General features: G+C 46.9%; 3 protein-coding genes across 10 annotated transcripts in view; 2 read left to right on the top strand and 1 right to left on the bottom strand.

The window, feature by feature from the left end:
• LOC121590071 (inhibitory POU protein) overlaps positions 1-14,321 on the top strand; it is a 50,994-nt gene extending 36,673 nt beyond the window's left edge. For 6 of the 8 annotated variants that reach the window (XM_041909442.1, XM_041909439.1, XM_041909440.1 and 3 more), the window contains exons 5-7: positions 9,499-9,898; positions 12,521-12,752; positions 13,138-14,321. In XM_041909442.1, the coding sequence (XP_041765376.1) occupies positions 9,499-9,898; positions 12,521-12,752; positions 13,138-13,339 (834 nt within the window). In that variant the 3' untranslated portion in view covers positions 13,340-14,321. The remainder of the gene's footprint in view (positions 1-9,498; positions 9,899-12,520; positions 12,753-13,137) is intronic. The other 2 variants (XM_041909446.1, XM_041909445.1) reach the window with 2 other exon arrangements.
• A 1,668-nt stretch (positions 14,322-15,989) lies between these two features.
• LOC121603558 (WD repeat-containing protein 20) lies at positions 15,990-20,656 on the top strand. The gene is made up of 5 exons (XM_041932454.1): positions 15,990-16,986; positions 17,629-17,811; positions 17,895-18,754; positions 18,854-19,940; positions 20,342-20,656. Exons 1-5 carry the CDS (start codon positions 16,573-16,575, stop codon positions 20,399-20,401), a joined length of 2,604 nt encoding a protein of 867 aa, XP_041788388.1. The 5' UTR covers positions 15,990-16,572; the 3' UTR covers positions 20,402-20,656.
• An 82-nt stretch (positions 20,657-20,738) lies between these two features.
• On the bottom strand, positions 20,739-22,292 carry LOC121603560. The gene is made up of 3 exons (XM_041932457.1): positions 22,157-22,292; positions 21,079-22,080; positions 20,739-20,994 (listed from the first exon to the last, which is right to left on the bottom strand). The coding sequence occupies exons 1-3, from the start codon at positions 22,212-22,214 to the stop codon at positions 20,864-20,866; spliced, it is 1,191 nt and encodes a 396-aa protein (XP_041788391.1). The 5' UTR covers positions 22,215-22,292; the 3' UTR covers positions 20,739-20,863.
• Positions 22,293-23,981: the final 1,689 nt, after the last annotated feature.

The raw sequence follows: 23,981 nt of genomic DNA, 5'->3' as shown, positions 1-23,981 counted from the left end.
GGACAATGATGATGATTTATCATGGAGGTTTTTAAAACAAGTCGCCCAACTAGCTCTGCGTTACATGTTGCGTTGAACTAGATGGACGGCATGATGACGATGATGACGATGAAATTGTTTGCGGTCTGTGTCGGTTTTCCAATGGGGAGCTATTTGTTTTGCCCGCTCCCAACAATGCTTGATAAGTGAGTTAAAAGGAGCAACCCGTTCGTTGGTTCGTTCGTCCGGCCACTAACTATTGTGCGTAAATAAATCGATATTGTTGAAATTGGGAGTGCTGAGGGAGAGAAAGAGACTGGTGCCCGTTTTCATGCATTGGAAAGGATGTTCCATTGTAGGAGCTGGACAGTCCGCATATCCGCACCATTCGCTTGGCAGGATCATTTGAATAAATCTATTCCACCGGACCCGATTGTCCGTACCCGGCTCCCCGGGTGTGCGTAGCTCGACATCTCCGGCCGGAAACTAATCGAAACGGGTCGCAACAACATCATCCATCCGGTGCTCTCGGCAGAGGAAAGGGCACCCGCTGGAAAGCCTTTTAGCATACCGGAAGCAGTGCGCCAAACGTACCGTACGAAACGAACAACACCGGCATGATTGGGCGCGGTGTGCGTCTGCGCGAAACACACCACCTTTTCGCCCCATTTCGCCCCACGTCCGAGCATATTGTGTCTGGGGGTTGGCATCGGCATTTGGCATTGTTCATCCCGGCCCGTTCCATCCGGGTGATTGCGGGCCTGGATTGCTATTTGCTACGGTCGCGCTGCTCAGCCATTTGTATCATTCCCGAAATGATGCCGCCCGGAAATGGCCATCGCGCCGTGGCCCAACCAGAGGCACGCACGCAGAGGATGCGTTTCGTTTCGGCCGGCCATTCCGCGTTCAATGGGAATCAGGCCATTTTCGATTCTGTGTTTTTATCTGTTGTGTGCTTTTTTGTTTTGTTCAGTTTATTGCGAGCTAACAAAAAAAGGAACATCACAAACACACAGTAAGAGAGAGAGAGAAAGAAAAGGCATGAAAATGAAATGATAAAAAAACGCACCGTAGCGTAAAATAAATTGAAACAGGTTCGAAATGGATATAAGTTGAGGTAAAAAACAAAAACGAGGCAAGCGAAGAAAAAAATGTAACAAAACAGCAAAGCGAACGAGATCAGAGGAGGGTACCACTGTGCCGCGTGGAGGGCTGTGTGACGCGACAAGTGAATGAATGAATAAAAAAACCTAAAAAGCAAAAAAACACACACACACTCGTAGGCTTCTCTGGCCCGTCGCCTTTCTTGGGAAGTGAATTCATTTTTCAGGGCGGAAGAAATATTCATTTAATGAAAATATCATAACGCGGCCCGGGTGTTTTTTGGAACTGGACCGGGAACAGGCGATGAAAGCCGAATCTGACGGAGGGTTTTGTTTTTCTTCTAGGGGGGTTTCAGTTGTTTTTTTTTGTTTGCTCGCTGTTGTGTCTTTGTTCCGTGAATCATTTCGCACTTTATAAATGGAACTAATTGCTAATAGACAAACTCGAAAAACAGCAGTTAATTAAATTAGGTAGGCCAATTTGTTTTGGCCCTGATTTATGCTGCCACTAGTTGGTACTTAAAAGCAGTGGCGAGGCCGTGAATCATCCCGGGAAGGAATTATTACAAGCATTTGTCATATTTTGCTCAACAGTGCGTACCGGCAAAGAGTGGCCTATTACTTACTGCGTCTGATCTGTATCTGTTACAGCAACACTATCAGTACAGTTTGTCAATAATGCTACCCCTGACAGCGTTTGGCCGCGAATGCGTATTCTATTAGCTGCGGGCTGAAAGTGTTCCGTTCTTCCCTGGATTTTGATCCCCGCCGACAGATATGCTTTCGGAATACGGGCCTGCAAAAGCCCAAACATTAGCGCAGATTTATTGCCCCGCTCTCTCAGTGTAACAGCTACCCGTCGCCCCGGCTATCAGTGCGCACCGATCTTAAGCACTTGATGATGCGTTCGCTAATAGGATTTCTATGATCTTGTTCCCGTTCCACTCCGTGTGTCAATCTGTGCACTTGGCTAAAGAACACACACACACAAACTCGGCTGACACTTGGTGCGTTACGGACAGATGCGCTTTTTGGTGTTTCCTCCGACCTTCAGCGTTCGCATCATTGTTGTATCTAATTGTTCGGGTTATCCGGGGCCATCGCGGCTAAACCCTCGCGGGAAATAAAAGGCGCACGAACCCTCGCCACGGAACCGGCGTGTGTGGCGTGGAAAGCAGCCCTGGCCTGGTAGTAACGACCAGCTCAGCAATCGATTGTACGCGGGGAAGGTGCTGAAACGAGAGCAAAGATGTAAAAGCTGTGCTGAACCAGTCAAAACAGCAATCACAATAGGGAAAATCCTTTCAACTTGTGTCGTAAGAGCGAATAAAAAAAAACAACTCAGGCCCAGGATGATGGTTTTGTGTCTTGCCTGTTTGCTGTTGTTTCTGTTTTACTTCCTTTTTTATTCACCTTTTTTCCCCCATCAAAGAGGGAAGCGAATACACCGACACACTCACACACACACGGAGACAGAGAAAGATTATGCACTCCGGGGAGAACTCAATTGCTTTTATAGCGTAGCGTACGGCATAACGGCAACCTGGAATGGCAGAGCCCATTGACGGTAGAGCCCAAAAACGGTAACAAGGTTCCTCTCAAATGGTTCTGCTCCCGTTGTAGGATTGCTTTTTTAAAGGGATTTCAAATGGATTCGCTTCAGCCGCCGATGGTTGCATGCTCGGATGGTGTTATAGTATCTGACAGTTCGTTACGGAAACCGGTCTGCCCGTTTCGCCTGGGTCACATTGCGGTGCCATTGCGAAATACCTCAAGACAAAACAACAGAAAAAGGGTCAACGATGCCATTTCTTCACTTCACATTGGTAACAAGTTTTTTTCCGGTTTTCAATAAAGATGTAAAACCGTCTTTTAGTGTGGAGTTCATGTCTTTTCCCTTCCCGCTCTCCCACGTTGGGCGTGTACCATTTTATTAGACTGTCTTAGGACTCGTAAAAAACGGTCGGATTACGGCCGGTGCATGGTTTGGTGGTGTGATCTCGTTTCTCGGTTTCTCCCGGACGTTTGCGGATAGGTTCTTGGCTTCTTCGTTTCTGAAAACAGCCCGAGCCCCACGACCGTTCCCGAACCGTGTATCCCTGGTGGTGGTAGGATTATATCTCTTTGTTGTTGAAATTTGGTCGATGATGCTCCTCTTTTGGTACGGCACGATAGGTTATCACACACACACACACACTTCCACACGCACTCAGTTAAGGGTGAGACAGTAAGTAACTCCCGGAGTGCTACCACCTCTCAATGGTTGGAAATGAAACTTCAAAACAATCGCCAACACCCATTTGTTGCTGGTGATGTATCCCTTCCACGGGGCGAACGCTGGAGGTGCACCGGACGCGGTGTCCTGGTGGACTTTCTGCCCTCTCCCCAACACTGCACCTGCTGGTACGCAACGATAGAGGGGAGAAAGATTCATGCGAGTACTTCACGGGGAAGAAGACACTGTACTCCAGCCGGCCATGGGAATGGGACGAATCATTTTCTTTCCCTCTGTGTCAGGTGGTATCAAGTTCTTCTCCCACCCTTGTTCTCTCCCTCGTGATTACCGGGGGTACCCCCTCGTACGATTGCGGGCAATTTTCGCTGCCTCGATCGTCACAGACAGTGGGACGACTTTCCCGAAGGTCCTTAAAGCCCGCTCTACGGGCCGCCCGACCTGTGTCAGGTGTGTGCGGTTTTCATGTCGACAACACGGCTCTCTACACGCTTCGGTGCACAACAATCAAACTACTACGGATTGTGTGTGTGTGTGTGTGTGTGTGTGTGTGTGTGTGTGTGTGTTTTTCTGCTATTGCTGCTACCTTTTTGGTTAAACTTCCCTCGGCTGGTGTATTTTATCGCGAGGGTGACTTCTTGTTACGTGCTTGCGGTAAACCTGTTACGGGTGCAAACGAGAGAAAATAAAAACAATGACTGTGCCAGGGGGAACAAAAGTAACTACATCAAAGACAGTCGTCGTCACCCACGCCGCAATGCCCACGACCGCCCAACGTTGCAAGAAAATGAATCCAGTCGTAAGTCTGCTCGCAAGGTGTGCATTTGTTTCTATTTACCTTGGGCCGCTCCTTCCGTTTGTCGTTTTGTTAGTCGCTGGTGGGCCCAAGCCACGGTGCTACTTGTAATTGTAATTTATGGATCGAATTATAGCCCCTATCTCGTAAAGGTTACATTTATTTCAATTAGGACGGATTGCCTCCCGTGCTCGAGCATACCCCCGCCATCTCCATTTTCCATTTTCGCTACTACAGGCTTTCATCTCCGAGGTTTGCGAGGAAATTCGAGCTCGTGCAGCAAAAGCGCATTCCCTGCCAGTCGCCACCGGTGTGAAGGAATTAGTGCGCTCAACAGGCATCCGGGCACAACAGGTCTCACAACACTGTCGCCGGTGGTATGGAATTCAGCAACCCAGACTACGAACCGACGACATGATTAATCTTCTTTCGCTCTCCGGCCTGTCGCCGCACCGCTTGCTCGCCCAAGGAGCTGCTGGGTTGTTGAAGTTTGAACTATGACAGATTAATAATTACACCGTGCAAATTAATGAGGCTCATCAGTTTTTAGAACGCGTTTGGTTGTATTTTTTGCCTTTGCTTTCTTTGCTGCTACGGGACTGGAAAGCGTACTTACCGCATCCTCGCGGGCATGAGAAGAGATCCCACCCGGACCGAAAAAGGGTGCCTTTTGACAAATGAGCGTTGCCCCTCGGGCGGCAAACCATATGATGAGCGTAATTAATTTACACGGGCAATTCATTACCGCCGTTGCTCAACAAGCCATTTTGTTCGGGTGTGTGTGGTAGTTTATTCTATTAGCAAACAATGATTGACCGGTGAGCGGCACGACGAAGGGCGGGAGACTCAAGACAAACTCCTGGCTTTGTGGTCGATGAAGGAAGCAAGCTTCTTGCAGTGTTTGGAACGGGATTTAGTCCTTAATCATTATGAAAGCGAAATTAGCCTAAGGGAGGTTTAATATGTTTAACAAATCACTGTGCACAACTAGAATGGAGATGCGGTTCATTACCAGTTCTTTTGAACTGCTCTGTCTTTTAATGTTTGTCCTATTAGTACTATTTAAATTAGTCATTTCTGGCATTTCAGTATTGTTTTTATATGGTTTTATTGTCTTAGGGGCAAAAAATGGCCAATCCCTATAACTACTCTATTTATGTTTTTTTGTCCTCTAATCTTGATATGTTGACTTTGCTGCTACTGGTAAACTCGCATGTTTAATCGTCAGATCACCCAAAGTGGATTTCTCTGATTCACTGTGATTGAACAAGATTTATTGTTGCTTTGCATATTGTCGAACTTTGCATACAACATTGTCGTTCTAAAAGCAGTAAGTTACCTTCACTTTCTGCTTGGATGCAAATTTAATTTCCCAAAACGTCTTACGTCCGGCTTGTAACAACAAGCAGCTCACCAGTCAAAACAGCCCTTGGACAGGACGATTTGTACTTTTGTAAATGGATCGAAAACAAAGACTACCGGTAATCGGCTTTAGCGTGCAAGCTGACATGGTCCAATGTTCGACCATCTCCGGTCATCGGATTGACTCCCTTTTACCAGGAGAACTGTACCCAACATCCTAATGCAGTGTTTTGTAATGGACTCACACACACACACGCATACGCACACGAAGAAAAAGGGAGCTCAACCAAAAGTACCATTGCAAAAATCATACACCGTCGTAATCGGAAATAAACCTGTAATGCTGTCCCGGGAAGTGGATAAAATAATAGTAATAAATGCGATTAAAGTATGGGTCCGCAAGGAGGGCCATCCACGTCCCTCCCGGTGAGTGCTCGATGATAATCTCGCGGGCCCTGTGCTGCCCGGCCGCTTCTGTCCTCGGATGTGAACCGTGTCGGCACCATGTCCCGAGCCTTGCTGTCGGTGAACATCTGTCAACATTCAAGTGGCCAGCAAATGCTCTTTGCGCGCTGACGTGTCAACCCGGCTGCCGGTCCACTTCAAAGTGTTAACGAACGGGGAACAACGGAGCCAACAGCAAAAAAAAAAAAGCGCAACCGAGCGCAATTCAAAAATTGACGAAACATCCGAGGGCGGGTTGCGCGTTTTCTCACATCCTTCCAGTGGTGTAGATTAACCATTTTGCAGTAACGCTACAGTCAAAACACAGACAGCGGGTCATCGGAGACGGTTCTGCCTAACCCTTGTCGCACCGTGTACGCGCGGGGGATGATAATTTTCCCCCTCATTTGAGCCTGCCGGTCTCAGCGAACACTGCGGAACAAGTGTAGCTTCGCCTCCTAAACGGATGGGCGTTTTTGGCGTAAGTGAGCGCGCTGTAAATCTGGCAACATATTTTCCCTTTTAGGCGTACCCTGACAGCTAAGGAGAAAGAAACAACAACAAGAAAAAAACAAGGGGAAAAACAAACAAGTTTTCCTCTAGTTTTCTACCCCGCAAGGAAGAAGCGAAATAATAAAGATCACCGCACAGGAAGACCGCCTCGGCAGGCTGCCGTGAAACTCTGCCACCGCACCACCGCACAGGATCAACTGGTGTCCTACAATATTTTTGCATTATCCGTAACCAACTTGTTTCCGGGGCCATGAATAAATTTGCCAGCCCTGCTCGAGTTTAAGGGGGCCGCGGCCCGAAACACCGTTCGAGAAGGGTGCCGAGAAGGGCTGCTGAACGCCTCGATTTCCTTGTAATTTGTACGTAGTTAAAACGTTTGGGAATAACTTTTCCATTCGATTGTGATGAGATTAAAACATGATCCGCAGCACACGGTGGAAGTGGTTGCCTACCGGGCGCACCCCAATTCGATTGCTATTATCCTTTATTTCTCCGGGCCGAGGCGCTCAATACACATTATTTACAAATTACCACCGTAATGTGTGACGTATGCTCGCTCTGTCTCTCGCCGAGCCTGCTGCCGTTGCTGCTGCTTGCGCTGGTCGGCTGGATGCAAGATGAAAAGGGGTGGAAAGGAATCAATCGCGCCGTTTCAACTGTGTGTTTTCCCCATTTTGCCGTCCATTCTGCGTCTCTTCTATCCGTACATTTCGCAATGAATGTTAGATTTGGCTTACAAAACTTGCTACGCCGTCTAGGGCGAACGGAAGGCAGCGCACGGCAAATACATCTCGGATGGTTTCTGCTCACTGTTGCTGTTGTGCCAGAGCGAACTGACCGTTTCCCAATAGATTTCCCGCTACGACCCTACCCCTTGCTTCCGTGCCGTGCCGTACTTTCCATTAGCTGTTTCGCTGCGGCCAACGGGGACGAAGATGCGGGGTTAAACAAGGTTAATGAAAGGCAAACAGCAACAGAAGTTTGTAGGCAGATGGTCTTGGGGACCCGTCCCGAGCCCGGGTCTGCGGCAAACAGGACAAACAGAAATCTCTTCGCACAAAGATAGCGCGGCGCAAGAGTAACACGCTTCACTGCACGAAGTCACCGCAGTTGGAACAGCGTGGAAATGCACCGCCGGACAATAGCTAGCAAGGGATGGGAGCTCAAAATCACGCTCACAGGGTAGCCAGGACACACAGTCGACCAAGTACGGGCTGTCGAAATACGGCGAGCACTGTGCGGGAATGTACGAGCTGAATCGAATTTATGGAAAACATTCACGCATGCAGTAATATAAACAGTTCGGCGCTGGTAAACATCAATTAACTTTTATGGCGTGCTATCGTTTGGCATAAATTAATAAACCGTGCGTATCGGTGGCGCCGGGCCATTATTAAAACGGCTTCACGGCCATCTGTTTGCGTCCGACCGAGATACATCTTCGGAAAATTGGTTTGCAAATAGTAATGAACTTGCCGGCACAAACTACGCCGGTGCAGCGGTGTATCGGCCCTGGCATGTGTGTGTGTGTATTGCTTGCTGCCACAAATGGGAGCATATTTGCGGTTTGGTTTAATATTCATCCCGGAATGGTTTCAGGTCCACCACCACCACCACCGTGGCCGTGGGCCCATGCTGCGCATTATCCTTTCGGCCGTACGGGTCCCGGTTGATCCCGGTAACGGTCGGGTGCGATAGTTAGTGGCCGTAGCAAATGAAATGCGGTGTAATTAAGAAGTGGGCAAATTTAAAATGGCTAACCTGTCTGTTGGAAGGTTATGCTTGCCCCGCTGAGGTACTACGACGAATTGGCAATGCCATTTGGCTTACGGAACGGTTCGGTATAGTTTTATTTTTCGAGAATTTATGAGGGATACGCATTTCCTGAGGATTTTATTACCAACTCCCGAAATACTTTTCCTGTAACTAACTGTTTTTTTAAATACGCATATAAGTATTAAGTATTGAGTATAAGTTTTTTTTTAAATTAGATATTACTTAGCCAGACTTGTGGTACATTCGTCAACTCGTACGACTTAACAAAATGCTCGTCATGGGCTCAAGCCTCGAAAGGACCGTGCCGCCATACGTAGGACTGACTGTCCTATTATGGGAGGAAATCAATAAGTCACTGAAAGCCAAGTCTACAAGTGGTACAGGCAGGCCTTGACCGACAACGGTTGTTGAGCCAAAAGAAAGAAGAAGAAGATTACTTGCCAATTCACTTTTAGTAACTTGAGTAGCTTCATTTACACGTTACATAATATTAAATCATAAACAGGATTGTGTCCAGGGGTCATCCACCAAATGTTTGTTGATGAAGACAACTGATATTCTGAGACTGACACTGATATGTATTGTTCTTATTTTACTTATTAGACAAATTTTCATCAATATTAAAAATATTTTTTTTTGAATAACCTTATAGGTCACATTTTATTGAAAGAGGCTCTTGTAGGTAGCATTAGACTCGCGGGTCGAAGGTTGGAGACCACTGTCGCAACGTAGGGGCTTTCCTATACAATTGCTCGCAATGAAGCAGGGTTTCTGCGCTGTGTTTAAGTCTCGTAAGTCTCGTTTAAGTGTGTTAAAGGCTCGATTTTCTTGGTCTGTTTTTGGAGTAGTTGCCTCAAATTATGTTTATTTTGATCTTTCGAATGGTAACTTAACTACAGGCGCATTTTATTGATTGAGCTAGCCCACTGGACAGTTAAGATAAAAAAAATGATTTAATCGACAGCTAAGATAAAAAATAAGTATTTTTTTAACAAATAGAAAGATAACAAATGGCAAGCATTTTCTCCTTGTCAATTCCTTTTATTCGAGCGTACTCGAAAAAAAGACAATAATTTACACTTAATTGATAATAACATGACATTAAAAACAGGAATCTTTTATATATTGAAGCAGACTTTTCTTAATAGTTTATTATTAACGTGTACTTTCGCTAAAACCCTCTTCCGCACCATCACTGCCAACAACCAGCCTCCTTTGAAGCAATTTCTCTTATCTTGGCCATCCCACTAATCAACGGCAATTGCTCTCTTTCCCCCTCCCCACACTTGCAGATGCACCATACGATGGATGGCATCGATATGCTCGATCCGTCCGGCTCGATGACGACGCTGACACCGATGGCGGAAACGCCGATCACCTCGTCCCATCACCAGCTGCACGGTTCCTACCATAGCATGAATCACATGATGAGCCACCATCACAGCAGTCATCTCGGAAACCACACGCCAGGTAGTACGGATGCGGGCGCGGACCGGGAGCACCCGGGCGCGGCCGGGAGTTGCGTCTCTAATGCAACCTATAATGCAATCTTCGCAGATGGCTTCCTGGGGGCCCATCATCCGGCGATGGCTGCCGCGGTGGCGGCGGCCGGTCTGCACCCGGACACCGATACGGATCCGAGGGAATTGGAAGCGTTCGCCGAGCGGTTTAAGCAGCGGCGAATAAAGCTAGGTAAGGGCTTGCGCAGCTGGCTTTGACGGTGGCAGGGTAGGGCAGGGTAGGGATGCCCGGTGCATCCAAGATCTAATCAACACTGGCCAGATTATGTGCCCTGCCTGCTCGGGGTTGGGGAAAGTTCAAAGATTGCACGGGATGCAATGTTGCAGCAACTCTCGGGGACTCGTATCGCACACAGAAGTTGGAGGTTGGGAGCGAACGAATCCCTTCAATATGCATACACGACTCTTGCCCTGCCTTAGAAGATGGTGCTCATATATTTGTCATTTAAATTATCCGACAAGCCGGGACGGTGAATCGTGGTGAATGGATTGTGATAAATATTGAAGATGAACCGGTACCCGGGAAGGAGTATGTCTTGCAATGCCGGGAAGGTACGCTCTGTCTTTTGCCTTCGATCCGCCGAGCGCTCTAGTCCGCAAGGCAGTGGTAGTACATCAAACACCACGGGGTGGTTAAAATTGATTTTCCCTTTCCTTGGTGTTCGGGTCCCGGGTACCAAGAGAGCAACTTATCAAACGCACAAATGGACCCTCCCTGCTGACACACAACTGCACACTGTGTTGCAGAATTGACGATGCAACACTAACCATTTTCCGATAGACCACCTCCGGCGGGCGATGGTTTGTTTTCGCTCGCATCGCCCATTACACCGCACCGGGTATGATTACACACGCAACGTATGATAACGCGGGGCGTAATTTGCAGTACAATTTTCTTCCCTTTTATATTTGAAGCAGCAAATTCAAAAAAATACACGAGGGGAACGCTGAAAAGACAATATAAATCGATCGACAGTACCGAAGGCACTCGAAACCAACGGGAAGCGGTATGGGGGTTTTCGCGCATATCACGTACAATGACACGGCACAAGTGGTGCGGAAGCACATCGCGCATAATCGCTAGGGAAAACGAAGGGACTTTTCGCTTCAGCAAGTCAATTAAACTGTTGTTCGGTTGTGGAAGAGGAAGAAAATGGCACTTCGTCGTCTGTGTTTGCAATTTCTGCAACGAGAGGGTGAGAGTGAGAAATAGAGAGGCAGCCGGGGTGCAGGGTTCGAACCGCGACAGATTTGCTCGTACGCCGGGCGCAACTCCTAACGTGCGATTTGTGATGAGTATAACTTATCATTACTGGTTGGCAATAAAAATTGGAAACATCTGCTTCAGGAGGCCAGTGGGGATGGATGGGGAGGGGGGGGGGGGAGATAGGGGCGATAAAAACTTCCACAGAATCGCCGTTTGAAGGTGTTTTTTGGTTTGTTTTGTAATGGTATTAAATTTTATGTTCTACCTTCGGGTGGAGGGGCTTTTGATTGGCTTTAAATTGTGTCGTTCTGTCATAAGCGTTCAGTGAATTAGAATCTATTTTATTGGCAACAGTTTTCCCTATTCTGGGCTGTAGTAGCGATGCAGAAGGATGTTTCTAATTCTTGCAAGGGCACTTTCACATTTCACTGGTTATTGGTTTATGCTTGTTATTATTGATGCTCAAATCGAGCACGATTAATTTGCTCAATCGACGTTTTGTACATGTACTACAGATGGTGATACTGAGTAGGAGTGAGTGAAACCGTTGAATCCTACAATTAACTGTACAGATTCAGATTCAAAGGAGTTCGATATGAATCTTTACACTATTTATTCCATTTTATTGTGGATAAACCTGTTGGGAGTTACTTTCCATTGATTTAGCGAGTAAAATCTCAATCTTTTATTGTTCTTATTAATGTTTAGAGTGAGTTAAATATTGCAAACCTTACGACCCCTTTGATTCAAATTACTGAATAGAGGGAGTTTTCTCATTCCTGATGATTATGGAAAGATTTTTACAGAATATCCAGCGTTAAAAAGTCCCGCATCATCCAAACAACACAGACAGCACATTATATCCTAACAAATGTAATGCATTTTTCGTGGATCTTCGAGTTTGTGTATGAGACAGAAACTCCTAGAATTGTATAAATAATTCGATGTTCATGCCCGAAAACGCCATTTAGTTCGGTCGGCATGCTGATGAAACCAGAAATGTACTCCAGGGTCCCTGTCGTTTTAGAGGCTTCGAGGGTAGTGTGTCTTCTATATCCAGGTTTAGCGTCGTTTCCTAATACGCCTTCAGGTAGACTGATAGGACTTCGGAAAAGATCTCCAAGACCTTATAAGACCAAATAATATGGTCGTCAGAAGTTCCAGTATCATAATATTGAGACATCTTCAAATTGTCTAGATATCAGACCCCGTACTCGGCAGGATTTTCGAAAAAGTAGAGTTTTGAAATCGGAATGTGCACATCATTATTCACCACTTCCAAGACGTATGTAAGCTGTAGACATTGGAAATTGACTCGGAAAACCCTGTAATTTAGCCCTCAGGAGTTCAACCATGTGTCAGGAGTCCTTAATGTGTTGAAACAAATAAAAAAAAATTGTTTGCAAAACGAACAGCGTTGGGAACCCTATTGGACTGTTGGAAAAGTCTTTATGAGGGACACTTTCCAAATAATAATAAGACTACTTGTTAAGTTCAATACGATGAAAATCTTACAAATCCCGATTTTTGCGACTGTTTAAACCATCAACTAAATATTCAAAATCCGTCTCACCTTTCTGTCCCCAGGTGTAACCCAGGCCGATGTTGGCAAGGCGCTAGCGAACCTAAAGTTACCAGGCGTCGGTGCACTGTCCCAGAGCACCATCTGCCGTTTCGAGAGCTTAACCCTGTCCCACAACAACATGATAGCACTGAAACCGATCCTGCAGGCGTGGCTGGAGGAGGCCGAAGCTCAGGCCAAGAACAAGCGAAGAGACCCGGATGCTCCGAGCGTACTGCCGGCGGGAGAGAAAAAAAGGTAGCGCCCGTTTCTGATTCCGGTGGACAGCTTTTTTTTGTTGTTGTTTTGTTTTCGTGCGTTATGGTTCTGTTTGTTTTCATATGTACTATTTTTCTTTTTATTTTATTTCATTTTCGTTTCCTTCTTTTTGTTGTTCTTTTGTTTCAGTTGTGTGTGTATGTGTTTCGTTGTATCATTTCATTTCATTTCTAATTCGTTCGACTCTTCATTTCGTTTTCCGTTACGTTAGCGCACCCGACAGCACGGAAGATGGTCTGTCCTTGCTGTGTTCATTAGCTCCGCTCATTTGCCGCTGCTTATCTGCTATTTCTTTACCGTGCACATGTTTCATTTGATTTGGTTTTAGAGCGCCGTTGTTTTAATAAAAGTAATCTATATCGAGTCTTTTTTCAAGAAAAAGGACTTCCATCGCTGCACCGGAAAAGCGTTCCCTCGAAGCATACTTTGCCGTCCAACCGAGACCCTCGGGCGAGAAGATCGCAGCAATAGCGGAGAAGCTGGACTTGAAAAAGAATGTCGTCCGCGTATGGTTCTGCAACCAACGCCAGAAACAGAAGCGCATGAAGTTTGCGGCCCAGCACTGACCTTCGCAGGACGGGCAGCACGAGTTAGGGAATAGTGTGACTTTTACTAGTGGTAGCAACGTAGCTGGTTTTGGATATTAGTCTACTAGTGTCGTTTTAAGCGGTGGCGAGGAAGGGTAGCAATAGAACACCACCACCAGGAAACGGCAAACATACGCCAGAAAGCAATACGGGCCTGAGCAAACATTGAAGCAAGTGAGTGGAGATGGGAAGGGAGGAGGGGGGGGGAGAGGAGAAGGTCACGATGGTAGTGTTTATGCAAAAGGAGGAGGTGCATACTACAAATTACGACACATAAAATAGAACGGGAACCAATTGAAGAATAACAGATAACTCTAGGATTGTTGTACATATGGAAGTAATGCATTTAAGGTTAGGCATCAATCAACAGGCATTCTAGTAGCAATAGGCAGCCGCGGCAGCAGCATAGGCTGCCGGCCGCAGCGGTAGCAGGGGAAGGGTGCGGAGACAGTGCAATTGCAGTGAATTAGTGCGTATATAATTTCCGACTCCTTCAGGATTGTGATTTTTCACTTTTAAGTTGAGATGTAGATCTAAGCCTTCACACCTTACTAGGCAGGCAAAATTGCGCGCAGCACATGAGTAGCAACAGCAGCAGTACATTTTAGGATGCGAAAGGATGCGAGCCAGAGTAATGCTGTAAAACCCCACCTGCTGGATACGGTGGGATTATTTAGGTCGTTTGGTTCCCAATAAGGCCAAACACTACAAAGTGCAATATGTATGGCGGTTAGCAAGTTTTTGTGTAATTGCGAGATAGTAGTGTAATTGCTGAAGGGAATGTCATATAAAAAGGGAAAATGGAAAGAAAATAACTGATTACACGAAACAAAGGCAAAGAAAAGATCAATTTAGTGGATACGAAGAAAATAATAAAGCAAAAAAAAATAGGATGGAAACGGTTACAAGACGAACACGAACATGATGTAACAGCCCGAAGACGGACATGAGAAGGAAAAATCAACAAACATTACATGCACACAAGAGATAGTGGATTGGTTCGCTTGCCTGCAAAAGGATAATGTAATAATAGGGAAACCAAAACCAAACAACACAACACAAACACACACACATACTGGCAGCAACCGAGGAACACGAACGAGCAAAGCAAACGCAGTTACAGTGATTTTGTTTGAATCTTTTCATTTGTAATTTGTGTGGTAGCGAAGTTGTACATAATAAAAAAAGTAATACAAAAGTAACGAAAAAAAAAAACAATAAAATTGGAAAATGTAATTTTTATATAACAAAAAAAAACCATTAGAGAAAAACACAAATGCAGAAATAAATCTGATAACAAGTCATTCTACATAGAAAACAGTTGCGTTTATTGAGCCTCCAAGGTGATTTTGGAAGATAGTATAACTGATATTATACTGACTGCACATCTGTATATTCACATCTTTGAAAGCCAATCCTAGTAAGGGGTAAGATGCGTTAGTTTTGTTATTTCCTGGCTGATAAGATGGTTATATTTCTACACTGACTGAACGAAGTTACTGGATTTGAGTATCGGTTCTGTTTCGGTCTGCGATACGTTCCATCCACGAGACAGATCCAAAAACAATGCTTGAATCGGAATAATAAAGGGAGCAGTTTTAGGCTCGAGGTTCGAGCCTATTAGGTGCGAGAGTAGTTCCTAGTACTAGGGATTAGTTCGGGCAATGGTCTGGGTTTGGGATCAGTTCTAGGAACGATATGGATACACTATCTGTTCAACGACCGGTAGTGGTTCAGGAAAAGTTCCAGGGCCGATATGGATCTGGGAATCAATTCCAGGGGTTAGCATGGATTCAGTATCAGTTCCTAGACCGATACGGGTTTTGGTAATGGGTATGTTGCAGGATCGACGAGGATGTTGTATTAGTTTCAGGACCATTCTGCAATAAAGATCAATTCCAGTATCACTATGGGTTAAGACTTGGTCTCAGAACGGGTGCGGATTTAAGTTAAATTTCACTTCTGGTAATCGATCATATTCCGTTTTTGTGCATCGTGGGTTGCAGAGGCACCATGGAATTTGGTTATTTATTAAAAATAGGGTTTCTCACACCCTGGACTTTTCTCTGCAAATTATTTTGCATAACACATTTTTGCTATCCATTTTCACCCACCACAGGTCCGTGAATCATTCATACGGAAAATACGATCCGAATGGGATTCATTCTTGAAGGATTCATTACGTCTAACCAAAAAAGCATTCCTTATGCTAGCGTTAGATTTAACCGTATTTTATGTAATGGACTATTTTCGTTTTAAAAGCTTTTAATTAAACCTAAAGCAGACAATAGTTTTAAGTTTTCATGAAACATTGATATTATAAATAACAATTTGCTTGAAAGAAACGGTTGTACAATAAGATATTTTGTGTATACTTAAAGTAACATTTTTCAGATTTAGAATCTATCAAAGCTCTACCTTTACAACAACAAGTAAACTAATTGTTTTATCATTAAACAGGGTACGAATTAAAAATCTTTTGTACTAAAAACTGTACGCAAATAACGGTCACTGAAAGGCAATTTGAAACAGTCGTACCTTTTCGCGGCGCGCCAAGCATTGGACGAGCAGCCATAACCAGACCGCCCACTGACAGCACACGACAGCTGTCAGTTGCGCAAAACGTCAATAATTGTTTCAGGAATCGAATTGTATTTAGGAAAAAGTGCTTACAGCATCAAAAGCCAAGAAAACGACGGACGGTTCATCAATCAATAGCACATTAATTACGTTACCGCACCGTACGCGGACCGCGCTCCATCGGCCCGCCCGTAAGATGCCGTGCCGCGTGAATGTGAAGCCTGCACCGATTCCAGTCGCCGTCGCGGTCGTCGCTTTTGGTTCACTCTGCCACTGCCCGTGCTGCAGCTGTCACTGAAGTGCCCCCGAGACACCCTCTCCAAATCCCCTCGTCCACCCACTCCCTCCCCCCGTTCCCAGGCAGCGCACCACCCTTCCTCGCACCGATATTAAGTAATCAAATAACATTTGACGTATCCAGCAAAAAAAAAAGTATGTGCCGATGGGAAGAAAATGTATTTTACTCCGCAAACCCATTTGTTTATGATCGAGCTGCGATGGTGAAATAGTAAGGTGTGCTCGCCCGGTTGTGCATCGTGTTCGTGCCCGGTAGTGCGTGTGTACACGTCCCGCCCGCCCGACGACGACGACGACGAATTCTTCCGATAGCAAGGTGGCTCGCGGCTCGAAAGATGGCTGTGCAATTAGACACCAGCGGAAAAGATGATTTGAAAACGCAGTTCGCAACGCGCGAGGGAGAGTACAGACTAATGACGCTCTCGGAGTACTCGCGGCCCAACCGTGTCGGATATCAGAACAATCAGAGCAGTCCCCAGGTGCGCGTGTCGATCGTGTCGTTGCCATCGCCGCCACCGCCGCAGCCGCCCCCAGCCATCGGTGGTGGTGGTGGTGTTGTCGGTGGTCAGCTGGCCGGGGCGGCGGCAACCGCGAACAGCAATAATATCGCCCTCCCGAAGCAGCAATCCTTTACGAACGGCCTGGAACATCAGACGGCGCCCGGATTCAGCACACCGGTCGGGGGCGATCGGATATGTTTCAATTACGGCAAGGAGCTGTACGTTTACTCATACCGAGGAGCTAAGAAGGTAATTATGCGCATATGTGTGTGTGTGTGTCTGTCCATCGTGCACAGTGCTCTCCTAATCTTGAAAGATACCGCACACACCAAAAGGTGCTAAATTGCAAAATCCGTGCTGAAAAAAAAAACCCAGCAATTAAATCAAAGCAAACATTGCTCTGTAGTAACGATGGGAAGTGCCTTTGTGTTTGCCAATTTTGCACATGGCTCGAGAAAGTACTGTATCTCGTGTGCGGAGAGTAAGGGGAGTGTATCCGCTGGAGAAAGCGCACCCCCTGCCCTCCAGCACAGATGGGTTTTTTGTTGTTATTGTTGCTGTTTGTTCTTATCACGATAATGCACGATATGGATGACATAATGCACACATTTTGTAACCCGGGGGTGGCATTGATCTTGATGCTAGAGAATTCTCTACCCTCTCTCCCCACAGGGGGAATGGCGATGTTTTATGCATCGGTGAAAGGAATCGGTCTCGTTAGTACTATTACTGTCCTTGAAATGCTGGACTACAATTTCACTATGAATATTCCGTTATATTATTATTCTTTGTTATATTTTCTGCACCTTTTATGGTTCACTATCAATTTACTAAAAGAAATGTTTTTTTTTTCTCTCTCGTATATTGGTTCCAATTACCGGAACCGCACAGGCAACGGACCTCAACAAGCCTATAGATAAGAAGCTCTACAAAGGAACCTCGCCCAGCTGCCATGACTTCAACGCAACGGCGGCAACGTGCGAGGGAGCCCCGCTGCTGGTGGGCTTCAGCACCGGGCAAATTCAGCTGGTCCATCCGGGCCGCCGGGAACAGGGCAAACTATTCAACGAAGAGGTAACACCCAACTTGCACCCATCGTCACACAATTACTGAAATGCAACATCTTCCACATCACCCGTTAATCGGTTCACTTTCAGAGGAATATCGACAAAACTAAAGTTACCTGCTTAAAGTGGATACCGGGATCTCAGAATCAGTTTTTGGTTTCGCACGCAAGTGGCTGTATATATCTGTATAACGACGAGCTGCCCTGCACGCCGGCCACCCCGAGCTACCAGCCGTGCAAAGCCGGCGACGGGTTCGTCGTGCTGGCCAGCAAATCGAAGGCAACGAAAAACCCGCTGCACAAGTGGTGCTTCGGCCAGCACGAGAACGCGAGCGTCAACGAGTTTTGCTTCTCGCCGTGCGGCCAGCATCTGGCCGTGGTGTCGCAGGACGGCTTTCTGCGCATCTTCCACTACGAGCACATGGAGCTGGTCGGCATCGCGCGGTCGTACTTTGGCGGGTTTCTGTGCGTGTGCTGGAGCCCGGACGGCAAGTACGTGGTGGTGGGCGGCGAGGACGACCTGGTGACGGTGTTTTCGCTCCACGAGCAGCGTGTGGTGGCGCGCGGCCAGGGCCACCGGTCCTGGGTGTCCGTGGTCGCATTCGACCCGTACACCACCTCGTACAGTGCGCTCGAGGAGGAGGAGGAGGAGGATCTGTCGGACGAGGAGGTGGTGTCGCACGGCGAGCAGCAGCGTAACCATCATCACCATCACGGTGCTGCCGGCGGTTACTGTCTGCCGGACGGTGGTGGGAAGCAGTCCGGCGGACCACCAGCAGCGGCGGCGGCGGGCTGCGATAAGCTGTCGCAGGCGCAGAACAGGCTTGCCACGTGCTACCGGCTGGGCTCGGTTAGCCAGGATACTCAGATATGTCTGTGGGACATAACGGAGGACGTGCTGAGGCAATCGTTCGGACGCGTCGTCAAATCGGCCAACCATACGGGCAAAAGGTAAGTACGGTGTAGTGTTACAAATTCGTTTGATGCACCTGTGGTCGAATGACACTAATCACGTTTTTCTACGTTTTGCCCTCCCCCATTTTCCCGCAGAGAAGTGATGGTGAACGGACTATCCAATGGGGATAGCGAGAGCGGCGGGGGCTGCAAGCTGGACAAGTGTGGCCCACCCAAAGGCAGCAGCAAACCGTCGGACGATGTAGTTGATAATGCTAGCTTTAAACAACAGATAATCCCCCCTACATTAGGCGCAATTGGTAATAATAGTTTGTATAGCGGCAGCATCAAACCCACTAGCAGTAGTAGCACTTACGCTAATATGAATTGTGATGATAAAGCTAATAGCGACAGTAGTATCAGTGATAAGGAATCGGTCGATAGTAAAACTGTTAAGCGGTCGGCGGCGAACAGCAATGCGGGCGAGCCCGATGCAGCCGCCCCGCCCACCGGCGGCAAATCGTCCTCCGGTGGCAAAAAGTCCAAGGGCGGAGGAAGCGGCGACGGCGCAGGTGGCGGCGGTGGTTGCAGTGGAACCGGCACGCAACACCATTCCAGCAGCACGTTCAACTCAATAACGCAACGCTTGACGAGTCTAAGCTTCGGAAGCGGAGGCAGTGGTACGAGCAGTACCAGCAGCGGAAGCAGCTGTGATAAGAACGACAAGTCCGGCGGCAGCAAGTCGACCATCGGTGGCGGCGGAGGCGGAGGCGCCGGCAAGCGCAGCATCATTGCGCTCGGTGGCAAAAGTTTTAGCAGCAGCAGCAATAGCAACAGCAATAGCAACACTCTTAACAACAATCATCATGCGCTTCATGGCGGCAGCATCCTAAGCAGCAGCGGCGGCCAGCAGCCGGCCGTGTCCGGTTCGCCATCGGGCGGCATGTCCAGCACGTTCACCTCCATCATGACGTCGTCGCTGACGAAGGGCAAGGGCTCGGGCGGCGGGGCGATCGGTGCCGGCGGCTTTGCACCGTGCGGCCGGATCGTGTCGTCGTACGATCCGATGAAGCTGATCGGTACGCCCGCCTGCCCGCGCTTCGACGACTGTCCAGTATTAGAGCCGCTGATATGTAAAAAGATCGCGCACGAGCGGCTGACGGCGCTCATCTTCCGCGAGGACTGCTTTCTGACCGCGTGCCAGGACGGGTTCGTGTACACGTGGGCACGGCCGGGCTTTGTTGTAAGTAGCTCTTCGTCCGCATCCATCCTGCGAGCGGCCGTGCGGCCGAGCGAGTTTTGAAGCCGCGCCGGCGCGTGTGCTTCAATGCTGGGCTTGGAAGGCGTGCCATTTGTGGTTTTGGATCGATTCTCGTTTAACCAGTGTGTCCTGACTTTTTGTTTTTTTTTTTTCATTTTACTTTCCCTTTTTGCACCTCTCTTTCCATTCCGTTTCATCGCCATTCCAATCAACCAACCAACCAAACCAACACACAACGCCTCAATTATCATGACCGACGCGCGGGGGCATGGCGCGCAATGTGGCTTCAACGACGCTCCAACACGCTACAACACATACACAAAAAAATCTTATGTCCCATCTTTCCATCCATTCCATGCATTCCGACCGCTCCGCAACGGTAGAATATTCCACAGCATTTATCTTCAACACCGTCGGCACCGCCTGGGGGAACGGTAGTGTAAATATTTTAAGTTTAACTATTGAATGTTCACAACCACCATACCCTCCCATACCTTACTCTCCCACTTCACCAATCTCCCCACAACACACTCCGTTCGGGTCCTCTGACTTTCCTAGCCATCCAACAGTATAGGAGGACGACGCACCTTATCCTATTACATGTTCTTTATGTTGCGGAATAAAAACGAGACGACACACATTTTAATATCCGTACGAGTAAAAGTAAAGAATAAGTACGTAACCCTATCAAAATCAAAGCAAGCCTATTTTCTTTACTTCCACGGTCAGAACCGAACCTGTACCGAACCGAAAGGAAAGAATGAAACCAAACAGCGCACGTTCGCAGAGGGACTCTCTTAATACTTGCGTTTGCTTTATAGAACCGTATAGAAGGGATTACACTTGATAATTGTTCATAACAAATTTAAAGAAGAAAAAAAATCTGCTTTCATTCGATCACAACGCTATCCATGATAGGATGGTCCTTTCATGCCCCTTTTCAGCCGATTGTTTTGCAACCGTCGCAGCGCTTCCTGTCGCTTCTTCTCGATCAGTGCCTTCAGCTCCTCCTGCGACATGGTTATTTCGCTCGTACCTAAAGAAAAACGAAACGATGGCAAAAGAAAAGAGAAAAATGAATTAGTTAAGGTCCCTGGGAAAAGGACTTTCGGTCATGTACCTTCGTTGGATGTTGCCGAACATTTAGTTTCTTGCTTATCGCAACCAGTGTTCGGCGGAAGAGCAGAGTTCGTGGTCGCTAAGCTACCGCCCGGATGGGTCGCTTGCTTTTGTGCGTTGTTGCCGTGGGACGTTGATTCCTGCGAACTGTCGCTCAGCTTTTCCTCCACCATAAGTGACGCCTGTATTAGGAACCCGTCCATGTCTGAATCGTTCATTTCGATCGGAATGGTTAGATTTGATTCGACTTTTTTTGTTTCCACAGCAACCGGTGGCAGTGGCGGTGACGTCGGTGGCACAGCTATTGGCTGATTAAGCTTCTGCTCTATCGTTTGACTAGCCTCGATCAGCAAGTTATCGAGCTTAGAATCGTCCAGCTCGGTGATAGATGGGCTCGTTTTAACGGGTGTTGCTATAACGTGCTCCTGGAAAATGTCATCATCACTCTCTCCGCTGTTGCTGATCGCCGCAGTCTCCTTGCTATCGACGTTTACGAAAAAATCATCCATAAAACATGAATCTCCGGGAAGATCGAGCTGTTGTTGTTCATCCTGCTGCTGTTGCTGCTCATGGGGTGAATTCGATTCGGCTGCGTTTAAGTGCTCGTGGGACGTTTCCGGTTCGGGCGCGCTCAACTGCTGCTCGCCCAAGTTTTCCTTCTCCATCAGTAGATTTAGCTTGGAGATGAATTTGTTGAATCCGGTCGGTTTTTTCGGAACAATGTCCGGAACCGTTTCCGTGTACTTCGGCCTCAGTGGAGGCTTTGTTTTGACGGCAACCGTGCGCACATTCTGCTGTTCGCGAAGCCGCTGCGGGCTGTTCCATTCCCACGACACACCGTTTATGGCGTGAAACGAACTGTCCTGCGTCAGCGATACCAGGGGCGAGTAGTCGCTGCTCTGTGAGGGCGAGACTTCACAGCTATCCCCATTCCGGTGCGTTTCGGGACTCTTCCAGGCCAAGGATGTGCGTGCGGATGTGCGTCGTGCGTTCGGGGTTTTCACTAGAAGGGGTAGGTGTGATGGAATGTGTGTTAAATAGTGCACATGCAGTGCAAGTCGCAAAGCAACCGGTCTTACCATCTTTGTCCTTGTGGAAGTCTTTCGAGAGGCTCAATCTGCTTTTGCGGCTGCTCATTTCACTGATTTGATACGAAGAACGAAAAATAACATCACTTTCCAGCGTAGGCTAATTGTTTTCAATCGCCCGCCGGTACCCGTTGGGCAAGGAGAGGGTTTTTGACGTTCGAAAATAGCTGCATCTCGCTCACTTTCTCTAGCCGTCCTTTACATTGTATGGTTTTAAATAATGCCAATAATTCAACTCAAACGTGAATTATTTTCCATTAACCAGTGTATACGTTAAGTTGGTAAAGCTAGTTCCAAGAACTGTCTAAATTAAAAATAAACGCGTATCCCCGAGATATTGCCACAACGAGGCAAAAGAAGTGAGCTGAATTGAAATCGAACGAGAGATGAGAAGTGAGAATTTGTTACATTGGATAGGATTGTTCCGAACTGTTCCCATCTCTATCAAAAGGACTCTACTGTCTCATCCCGCCGATCCAAAACCAGTTTTTACGAGCTCGCCAACGCTCCAAATCGGTGCGGTTTCCCTCGCTGGCGAAGCGTTTTGTAAGTACAGGTGTCCCCCGATACACGACTGTATTTGGGATCGTAAAAATGTCTCAAAGCAAGGCGTAAGTCAAAATAGTCGTATGTCGAATATCTGTGAATATAAAGTTTATAACCGAAATGGAAGAATCAGAATATAGGAAATCGTGTATTTTATTTAAAACAATGTTCCATAAGGTATTATTTTTTCTCCAAAAGCCGTTTACACGATATATATATATTCAACATCGGGTAGATATAGAATATTTGGAAATGTGTGTAACCGTTATCAGCAAGAAATTAAAAATAAAAACATAAATTTCTTTTCAATGACAACTGGCAACACTGCCATTATTTGCATTTCCGGTGGTAATATCATTTTCCGAGCCATACAGTTATCGGATAAAAATTACCTACCTTTCCTCAAGTTAATTTTAAGTTTGTCAAATTTTTGGGTTTGGATGGTGCTGCAGCGCCGGATTTATTCCACCACACAATTTGCTGCACAATAAAAAATAAACACATCCGGATAAGCGTACTAGCGTTACACTACCGAACCAGCCTCTTCAAAAACATTTCCTACAGCTCTTACACTCTTGTCACACAGCATCACATTTTATTTATCTATAAGGTCAAGAATAGCACCCGTTGTTAATCTGATACTTAAGATCAAGCATTTCGTAACAAAACTTACTTACTTACTTACTTACTTATCCGGCGCTACAACCGCTTTGCGGTCTTGGCCTGCCTCAAAACTTATTGGCACCAAATGTAACATCCTGGTCACATTCTTGCGCTGCTGCGGCCGCTTTAAACACCGTTGCGCAGCATTCTTATGGTCCTTACTCATTAATAGTAATAACATTTGCAATAAACTAAAGTCAATTTCAATGCAAATTATCAACAAAATTGTGCATTTCTAATTCACATCACCGCCGAGTTTGTTTACGTTCCAGTTTACGTCCACATGAGCGAAAGAGATGGTACGACAAATTGAGCGAAAAGGCATATGGACAAAGATGTTTGAAGTGTTTGGAGCGACGTGGTACATTTTATGTTCTTTAACACATAAATAAACAATCCGAACACCAGGATAAAAAGTACTTAAAACACTATATTACAATAACGATGTACAACGCATTAAAACTTTACATACAAAAAAACTATACGCCCGCTAGTCCCTAATGCTCACGCTCGCACCTCTTATCGTGGATGGCCTGCAGTGAAGTGTATGTCAACGGTCACCCCGAGGTCGTCGTCCCGATCTCGGTCCTCGGAAGGATCGCGATGG

Source organism: Anopheles merus, chromosome 2R (assembly GCF_017562075.2).
Source record: "Anopheles merus strain MAF chromosome 2R, AmerM5.1, whole genome shotgun sequence".
In the NCBI taxonomy this organism is placed as follows: domain Eukaryota; kingdom Metazoa; phylum Arthropoda; class Insecta; order Diptera; family Culicidae; genus Anopheles; species Anopheles merus.
Note: the sequence above shows the minus strand (reverse complement) of the source record. Positions and strands in the feature narration are given on the sequence as shown.